We start from the raw sequence: 9,592 nt of genomic DNA, 5'->3' as shown, positions 1-9,592 counted from the left end.
TGAGCACTGCTTTCTGGGCCACGGCTTTGGCAACATCCCTGGCCCTGCAGTGTGGCCCCCGTTGCCTGTTGCAAGCATTGCAAGTGTCACGCTCCTCGCGTGACACTTGCGGTGTCCTGGGGGATCAGCCGCCAGATGGTCCGTCACGCTACCGGTGACCGATGGGCAGGGTCTGCAGGGGTCCCATGGGTCTCCAGAGATCCTGGGGGTCTCCAGAGCCTGCCATGGGATGGTGTTCCTGCCATGCCCCCACAGCTGGGAACAGCGTTCCCCACAGTGGCTGGCACAGGCCTCCCTGGGCATCGCTGGTGACGTGTCTCGGCCAGGGTGGGTGCCAAGGCGGCTGCCATTTCCCACGGCAAGGCATGCAGGTGGATGCCAAGGGCCACGTGGTAGTGAATGAGTACCAGAACACCACCAGGAGAGGGGTCTACGCTGTTGAGGATGTCTGTGGGAGAGCCCTCCTCACCCCAGGTACCACAGCTGTCCCCCCTCTCTGCAGCCCCTCGTCCCTGTGCTGCGTTATGGCTCAGGATCCCTGTCCCTCCCCACAGTGGCAATCGCAGCCGGCAGAAAGCTGGTGCACAGGCTCTTCAAGGGCAAGCAGGGATCCTGCCTGGACTACTGTGACACCCCCACCATCATCTTCAGCCACCCACCCATCAGCAGCATGGGCCTCACTGAACGTCGGGGAAGGCAGGGCACGGGGGATGGCAGCACAGGGGCAGAGGCTCAGGACATGGTGGCTTAGAGCTGCTGGTTTGATGCTTGAGGAAGTGATCTGATCTCCAGCAAGCAGCCTGAGCCTTGCAAAATGTGCTTTAACTCCCTCTTTTGCGGTACACCCCCTGCCTGCCATGTTGTGTCTTCTGCTGCAGATGAAGCCGTGGCCATATGCAGGAGGGAGAACGTGAAGATCTACAGCACATCCTTCATCCCCTTGTACCATGCCATCACCCAGAGGAAGTTTAAGTGTGTCATGAAGCTGGTGTGTGCTGGCGAGGAAGAGAAGGTGCGTGGAGGGGACCAGGGGGACAACTGGGTGCTGCAGGAGGGTGCCTTGGCTCCCCCCTGCCACGGCAGCTGTCCTCTTGTCCCCGCATGGTCTGCTCTGACCTGCCTGGACCCAGCACCAAGCCCAGTGTTTAGCCTGGATTTCGCCGGTGCCATCCAGCCTCTCGCTTCTTCCCCAAAGGTGCTGGAATTGCACATGCAAGGGCTGGGCTGGAACGACATGTTGTGGGGCTTTGCCATGGGCTTCAAAATGGGGGCCACCAAAGGCCGACTGTCGCCATTCACCCCACTTCTGCCGAAGAGCTGGTGACGCTGCGCTGGGGCGGTGGGTGCGAGCAGCCCGCGGGACGGCAGGACGGTGGTGGCGTGGTCCTTCGGTGCTGTTTGGGGGAAGGCTGCCCGTAGCAGGGCTCCTTCTCTGTCGTCCCCGGCACGGGGGGTCTGCGGGCGGTAGCAGAGTGGGGCAGGATGGCTGGGTGCTCGGGGTACTCGTGGGTGCTGGAGCATCCCGGGTGGGCTCTGTCGTCTGCTGCCAGCGCTCACGTTTTCTGGTGGCTGTGGTCTCTCAATCCTGGATGGCAAGATGGCGGCAGGGAGGAAAATCTGCCCAGCCCTCGTAACCTCATCAGTGTCAGCGGAGCCGGCCCCGGGGAGCTGCTTTTGGGGGGGCAGAAGTGCCCGAGAGCTAAGGGGGGGAGGGGGAGTGACAGGGTCAGGACACCCCTGTGGGCGGCCAAGTGGCGGGGCTGGCTCTCGGGTGCCAGCGAGGCTTTGGTGGGTCGTGAACACCCCGTGCACAGTGGCACTTGTGGTCATGATGGGATTGGGACCGGAATGGGTTTGAGATCACCGGTTCCTGCCTGGTTGTGTCCTGGCTGGAGAAAGGGAGCAAAAGGCTGTGGAGGAGATGAGGGGATGACAGGCACAGCCAGGGGCTGACTACCTCCAGAAGCCTCCTTTTTGGAGGGAACTGGGCAGAAAAGCAGGGGGAAGCTGAGACCCAGGCGTCCCTGTGAGACCAGCAGGGGGGAACGGAAGGGGCCAGAGGCCGGGACCGGGCGTGCAGAGAAGGTCATTGCTGGAAACTATTCGAGGACCAGGGGCGAACTCAAGTGATGGAGGGTGGAGAAATGCCGTGGTTTTGGGCCATGGGGGTCCCCTGGGTGCTGCCGCCTCCGGCCCCCACCTTGCGGCATCCAGGGAACAGAGTTGGGACAGGCAGACCCCCAGCTCCTGTGCCCGGCGGCAGCTCTTCCCTGAGGAAGAGGCTGTGGAAGCTCGCCCCAGTCCGGGCACGGCTGTCCCTGAGGGGCTCGGCGGTACGGGGTCGTCTGCCCCGTGGCTGTAGCAGGACTGGTGAGCCGAAGGACACCTCGGGTGGGACGGGTGACGTGAGGATGGACACTGGGGGTGGCCTGCGGGCTCTGGCCCGCTCCCGCTCTGACCTTGTGATGTCCGAGCTCCGGGGCTGCCAGCCTGAGAGCAGGAAGGGGCCCAAAACAGGGCCCCCTCAGCCCAGAGGAGCTGGGGAGAGCGGGACCCCCTGCCAAGCGCAGCACGGGCAGGGATGCTCTGGAGCGGGGAGCCCCGGCGGGAGGGATGCCCGGCCCTCCCTGCCCTCGGGGACCCCACTCCCTCCTCGGGGAGACCCAGAAGCCCCAGGCGGAGCGAGCGGCCGGGCCGAAACCGGTGCTCCCCCCCGCAGCCGGGGTTTGCGCGCAGCGCTCTCGGTGCTGCTAGGGGCGAGCGGGCGCTGGGACCCCGCGGCCGATGCGCCGCGCCGCCCCGCCCCCTGACCACGCCCTACCCGGCTCGCTGGGCCCGCCCCCGCGGAGCCCCCCTGGCGGGGCGGGGCCCCAGGGCGCCTGTGCGGGGCGGGACCCTGGCTGTTTTGGCCCCTGGCGGCCGCCGTCTTCCTCCTCCCTCCTCCCCCCTCATGTGGGGGACGGTGCCAGGCCGGGCCGGTGCCCGGGCGGGGGGGCCTGGCCCAGCCCCGCACCGGGAGCTCGGAGAGGAGGGGCGGCGTCCGCCCGCCCCAGGTGAGGAGGAGGGGAACGGCCCGGGGACCGGCAGCGCCGCAGGGCTAGGCCGGGCCGGGCCGCGGGGTCTCGGGGCGGAGGCAGGTGGGCAAGTGGCGGTGCCCGGGCGGCCGCGCTGCCGGTGGCTCCGCGGAGGAGCAGGTGGGGCTCTGGACACCGGGGAATAAAGCCCGGAGGGCCGGAGCCCGGCGCCCTCAGTCCTTGCCCGAGCTGCCCGCGGCCACGCGGTGCCGGGCCCGCCCCGCGGGTCCCCCCGTTAAGTTCCCAAGCACCGCCCGGGGCTCCCGGACCCGTCCCCGACAGCAAACGGGGGGCTGGGGGGGTGGCGCTCGAGACCCAGCTCCTGGGGCCGAGACCGAGTCGTGGGTTTTGGGGGACGTGAAACCCGGCTCAGGGCCTGTTCTGGGGGCTCAGACCAGGCCCATGGGTTGGATGTGGGGCTCTGAACCGGGCCGAGTCGTGTGTTTTCATGCAGCAAGATCTGGGCTGGTGTGACGAGACAACAAGCTCAGGGAGCTCCAGAGGGAACGTAACTCCTGGGGCTTGGGGTGCAGACAGAGCCAAGGGGTTTTGCAGCTCAAAGCCGGTCTCACCTGGCTGGGTTCGGGGCTCAGAGACCAAGTCCCGCTGTGGGACTCCAGGCTGTGACAGTGTCTGGGGCCGATGCGGGCTCCAGACCTGGCTGGGAAAGAGAGACCAAGTCGTGTGGGTTCGGGGGCTCAGAAGCAGGCACACTGGGGTGAGGCTGAGCTGTACACCTTCACCTCTTCAGCACGGAGACAAGTCCTGCGTGTTGGGGTTCAGAAACAGAGACGAAGTTCTGTGTTGTAGTGCTTGAAAAACAGAGACTAAGTCCTGCATTTTGGGGGCTTGAAATGAGGTTCATTTGGCCAGTTTTAGGGATTGAAAAAGAGAGACCAAGTCCTGTGTTGTGGGGGCTTGAAACCAGGCTCATTTGGCCAATTTGGGGGCTTGGAAAACAGAGACCAAGTCCTATGCTTTGGGGCTTGGAACCGGGCCCACGCTGCTGTTCCAGGGCTTGGCAGCAGAGCCCCAGCCCCGCCTGTTTGGGCTCAGCCCTGGAGCCCCCCGGCCGTTCCCGGGGCGGGCAGGGCGAGGGCCCCGGGGCAAAAGGCGCTTTGAGAGCCGAGACGCCCTTTCCCCGCCCCGGGCCGTTCGCCGGCCGGTGCTCACCGGCTCGGTGCCCCGCTTCGGGCACCGCCGGACCCGAGCTGTGGTGCGGGACCCGGGCAGACCGTGCCCGGGCAGACCGTGCCGGGGCAGCCCCAGCACGCCGGCGGTCCCCAGCCTTTATTCGGTGCCTGTGCGGAGCGGCCGGCGCCGGTTACGTGACACCGGCCCCCGCCGAGCCACAGCGGCCCCCGCTGCCCTCCGGCCCCGGCGGACTCCCCGTGCAGTCCCACGCGGGACTTCGGCCCCAGGTCCCCGCTCCCGGTCCCCCGGCTCGGCCCGGGGCAGCTCCCGGCTCGGGCCCGGCCCCGGAGCGCGGCTCCTCCTGCCTGCGACGCCAGGACGGAGACAGCGCGGCCGGGCCGGGGGCTCCCGGCACTCGGGGGGGGCCGGCCCCAGCGCTGCTCCGGGCCGAGGAGAGACGGACACCGGGGCCGGGACTCCCCCGCCGGCCGCAGTCCAGGCCTGGGCCCGGGCTCCGCGCGACCCGGCCGCGGGCTCTGCGCAGCCCCAGGAGAAGCCCCCGGGCTGCGGCCTCGCCTCCCGGGCGATGGCTCCCGCCCGCACCCGGGGCCGCCGCCGCCGCGGGCGGTGCCAGCGCGGTTCTGGCGGCCGGACGGGAAGCGCGTGCGCGGGGCGGGGCCGAGCAGGTTTGAGCCCCGGCGGCCGCCGTCCTCCGCGCCCCGCCCTCCCCGCCCCAGGTGGCGCCGCGCTGGGCCGGGCTCCCCCGGCGGGGGCCGGGTGAGGCGCGGGGGGCTCGGACCGGGGACCGGCCGCGCCGGGGGCGGGAGCACGGGGAAGGGGCTGCGGCCCCGGGGGGGTCTCGGGGCGGAGGCGCGTGGGCAAGTGGCGGCGCCCGGAGGGCCGGAGCCCGGCGTCCCCCGCCCTCGCCCGCTGCCACTCGGGGCCGGGCCCGCCCCGCGGGTCCCCCCGTTCAGTTCCCAAGCACCGCCCGGGGCTCCCGGGCCCGTCCCCGACGGCAGAGTCTGTCCCCGGGGCTCAGCCGCGTGTTCGTGGGGCTCGGGACCCGGCTCCTGGGGCGGTTTGGGGGCTCAGCAGCACAGACCGAGTCGGGCGTTTCCCAGGCTTGGAAACGGAGCCCAGGTCCTGCACTTTTGGGGCTGGGAAAGGGGCTCCTGGGGCTGGGCCGGGGCGTTGGAGCAGAGCCCAGGTCCTGCGTGTTTCGGCTCAGAAGCAGAGACCAAGTCGGCTGTTCACGGGCTCAAATCCAGGGTGCGTGGACCCCCACCAGAGGTGGGGGTCTGGTTGCATTGGTGCTCAACACATGGGAGGCCGGCATGCACCAGGCCGAATCAAACGTCTGAGGTGATTGCCTTTTTCCCCGGAGACTCTACTCACACCGTCTTCATTTGTCCAAGTCTCTGTTTGAGGTGTGTACAACAGCCGGAATAGTCATTAACTCATTAGTCCATATTTAGGCAATGTACAATTATGACAGTTCATGTTCATATACAGGTTATGACAGTGATTGATTTATGACCTTGTCAAAAGCCAAGATTGTTTGAACATGCAGAAATGAAGTGGAGCTGGGGCTGAAATGAACTGGAACTGAAGAGGAGCTGCGGACAAACTCGAGCCAAAATGAACTGGAGCCATCTATGAGCTGGACCTGAAACAAACCTGAGCTAAAACAAATGGGAGCCATGAATGAGGTGGAGGCAAAACTGAACTGGAACCATCCACAAACTGAAGCCATCCATGAGCTGCAGCTGCAAACAAACTGGAGCCCAAACTGAACTGGAACCATCCATGAGCTGGACCCAAAACAAACGGGGGCTGAAACAACCAACCTGAAGCTGCAACCGAGCTGGAGCCACAAAGTCCCTGCAGTGTCTCTGGGTGTACAGAGCTGGGTGGGGGCAGGCAGGACTGTCCCCAGCCACAGTCCCCCAGACTGTCAGGCAGCCCAGCTTCTTCATGGGGGCTCCACCCCCCACGTGGGTCTCACCAGCATGAGTGGCTCCCAGTGTGGCTGGGGCTCCTCTGTCCGTCCTTGCACAGGGACAGTCTCTATGTGGGACAGTCAGAGCTCCTGGTGGCATGGCACAGCCCAAAGAGCTCCCGATGCTGCTGCCCCTGCAAACCTTGTGGCCTCCCGGGCACAGGCAGCTCTTCCTGGCCTTGCCGGCACTTTTGACAGTGGCTCCCTGGTGCTGTGCACCCGCAACAGGAGGGGAGGGAGAAATGGGGACAGGACACCAGAAACCTCAGATTTCTCCCTGTGTGAGAGCCAGGATCTGGCTGAAAACCCACCCACCCCATGCAGCAGCAGCGGCACAGACTGATGACCAGCAGCCCTGGGCTGGGGATGGGGCCAGCCAGCGGGGCCTGGGTCAGACCCTGACAGTTCCCGCTCCCATCTCCCCGAATGCCCCTCGCAGCCACAGCCCCACCAAATGTGCCGCACCGACCTGCCTGGCCCTGGCTCAGGGTGGGCTGCGGGGACGGGGACTGCAGGACCCCCTGGGGCCCCCCCTGCACCCACAGATAGCCTCTGGCCATGGGGGGAACCCACCCAGGTGGGCACAGGCCCCAGCTTTAAGGTCCTGAGCTCCTGAGGGACACGTACTGGCACCTGCAGTGACCCACTGGTGCTGCCCCACCAGCACCGGGACCCCTCCTTCCCCCCAGGGGCCCCACAGGGAGCCCTGCCGGGGGATGGCACCCGCCCTCCCTGTCCCTCGGCCGCCCCGCCGGCACGACAAGGGGCAAAGCCAAAGGGCCCCGAGCACGAAACCGCTCCCCGAGCTCCGGCCGGGCCGGGCTCCCCACGCCTGCTCAGTGCCAGCAACCCCGGGGCACGGCAGCCTCCGGCACCCGGCTCCCACGGCCAGGGACGTGACCCGTGACCCCTGCCCGCCCCTCTGTCCCCGGGGACCCCGCAGGGACTCGGCCCCTCCTGCGGCACCGGAGATCCCCCGGGCCCCGCCGGCACAGCCGGGCACCCCGCTCCCACCACACGGCTCTGCTCGGTCGCCGCCTCGGGGCACGCTCCTCGCCGGGCACGTCCTCCCCGCCAGCACCTCCCCACCGGCGCTCGTCGCCTCGGGGCCGTGGTCCTCGCCCAGGCGCTGGGATGAGCCTTCCCCACGCTTCGGCACAGCCGCACGGCCTCGCCTGTGCCGCCAACACCTCCCGAGGGACCGGCAGCACCGCGACAGCCGTGGCTCCCCGTGCCCGGCCAGGCCGGCTTCACCGTGTCACCGACGGGGCTGCAGGAGCCGCTGCCTCTGCTCCCACCGCAGCACGTTTTGAGCTGAAAAAGAAGGTTCTCAGTAAAAGCAGGGCTTTCACAGGGCCCAGAGCCACCCCCAGGCCCCGCTGTGGCAGCGCCCGACGCTGCTGGCTCCGGCCCTCGGGCATCGCCTGCGAGGGTGACGCCGGGCAGGGCTGAAGGCTGAACCCCGGCGGAAACCGGTTCCCCCCGGCAGCAGCTCCCACGCTCACCGGTTCGAGCTCTCCCCGGCTCTAGAGAGCCAGCGCCAGGCCAGAGGGGTCTGTCCTGCCGGCAGTGGCTCTGGAAAAGAGCTGGGGAGAAGAAACCAGCCGGCACCTGCGCCGGGAGGAGGGAGCCCGGTGGCAGGAGGGGTCACCGGCCACCCCGGGAGACCCCCAGCCCTGCCGGGTCCCCTTCTCCCCCAGGGGACATGGCTGGGAGTCAGGACTGGGAGCTGCTGGCGTGACTGAGCTGGGGCTGATCCTGTGGTGGAAATTCGGAGCTGCCGGGGACCCCCAGCCCCGAAGACCGAGCTGCAGCTGCTGCCCCCCGAGAGGGGACCCCAGAGAGTCGGTGCTGAAACCCGCCGGGAAAGTCGCCGGGCCCCATGGGGGATCCCGCACCGGGGGGAGAGGAAAACAAACCCCTCGCCGGCGGCTGCCCCGGTGGAGAAGTGGAGCAGGAACCGAGTGCAGGAGCGCGGGCAGGGCAGGCAGCGCAGGCAGGGCAGCCACGGCAGCTCCCGTAACCCTGCGGCCGCGAAACTGGCCCAGCGTCACCCGTGGGTCCTGGGAAGAGGCCCCAGCCGAGACCCGGGGTCCGGCCCCGGGAGGGGACGGGGGCAGCACCGCGCTGCCTGTGGGCAGAGGCAGGGCCCGCGCCGACACCCCGGCAGCTGCCTGCAGGCAGGGCACGGACCCGAGCTTCAGGCAGCACCTAACGGGCAGCGGCCGCTGCCGCCTCCCGCACCGGAGCCAGCGAGCGGGGGGAGAAGGGAGGAAACGGCCCCGGTTTGCTCCGTTTTCACCCGGTTTCTCCCGTTTCCCTCGCCCGGCCCCGTCCCGGGACCCTGAGGCCGCCAGGGGCGGCCGGGAGACGGCGTCGCCCCCGGTTCCCGCTCGCCGGCTGCGGCCGTCCCGCGCCGGGACCGTGACAGCCGCGGCCGGAGCCGCCCCGGAGGAGCCCCGGGGAGACGGGACACCCCGGCCCAGCGCGGCTGCAGCCGGTGCCCGGCATAACAGCACCCCGGCCCCGGGCCGGAGCGCGCTCTGGGGCGCCGGTGTCCGCTCGGCCCCGGGCGGAGAGACGCGGCCGCGGCACCGGGAGCAGCCGTGGCGGGAAGCAGCCCCAGCACGGTCCCCGGGCCGCCCGGTGAGGGCCCCGAGGGCCCCGGGCGCAGCAGGGCCCGCGCTGCCCGCAGACCCGGGACCCCGCTCCCGCCGCCGCCGCTCTTCCCCCGCCGGTCCCGCGGCGGCGGCGCCCCCTGGCGGCCGCGGCGGGGGTTTGAAGCCTCGGGGCGGCCCCATCCCTACTCTGCACTCTGGCGCCCCCTGGCGGACGGGGAGAGGCAGAGCGGGGCGCAGCGCCCCCTGGCGGCCGCGAGACGGCACGGCAGCGCGACCGACAGCAGGAGGACACCCTTGGGAGTGGGACAGGCAAGGAATTTCGAGCTGGGAATGGGAATTTCGAGACCTAAAGAAACTTTGCTCTTGCCAAGGGGCTGGAGCAAGCTGGGATACGGGCCAGGCGCCTGCAGACCCTCTAGAAACGAGGGGCACTGCTAGTGGAGCTTAATTTTCACAGAGATGACGCTGGATGTTCTGTTGGCTGCAGAAAAAAAAAAATCCCTCCCCACACACACGCCTCATGGTGATATCCTTCTCTGTGCTCAGGTGTTAGGACATAGTGTTATTTTTTTTCCTAATCAGCATTAATATCAACTCAATTACAGCTGACTGACACTGCAGACAGAGCAAATCACAAGATTCCACACAGAATAAATCTGTATCACCTGGCTTTAAATACCAAGTGGCATAAACCTGCCAAAGATTGTTGCCAATTTTTTTTATTAATAAAACTATGAGTGAAATCGCCAGCAAAGAAACATCTC

The 9,592-nt window shown here is 68.0% G+C and overlaps 2 protein-coding genes across 2 annotated transcripts in view; one reads left to right on the top strand and one right to left on the bottom strand.

Annotated features, from left to right (window-relative positions):
- Window positions 1-365: 365 nt before the first annotated feature.
- On the top strand, window positions 366-1,419 carry LOC142409234 (glutathione reductase-like). Its single transcript, XM_075500514.1, is given in 5 exon segments — window positions 366-474; window positions 555-686; window positions 879-1,012; window positions 1,196-1,280; window positions 1,283-1,419. Coding segments are annotated over 5 exon segments (597 nt in total).
- Window positions 1,420-5,695: 4,276 nt separating this feature from the next.
- The window catches only part of EPHA5 (EPH receptor A5), a 216,182-nt gene continuing 212,285 nt past the window's right edge, over window positions 5,696-9,592 (bottom strand). The window contains exon 17 of the mRNA XM_075500803.1: window positions 5,696-5,874. Within this exon, the coding sequence (XP_075356918.1) occupies window positions 5,862-5,874 (13 nt within the window). The 3' untranslated portion in view covers window positions 5,696-5,861. The remainder of the gene's footprint in view (window positions 5,875-9,592) is intronic.

The sequence above is a fragment of the Mycteria americana genome, chromosome 4, assembly GCF_035582795.1.
Source record: "Mycteria americana isolate JAX WOST 10 ecotype Jacksonville Zoo and Gardens chromosome 4, USCA_MyAme_1.0, whole genome shotgun sequence".
NCBI lineage: Eukaryota > Metazoa > Chordata > Aves > Ciconiiformes > Ciconiidae > Mycteria > Mycteria americana.
This window is presented reverse-complemented; position numbering and strand designations above follow the sequence as displayed.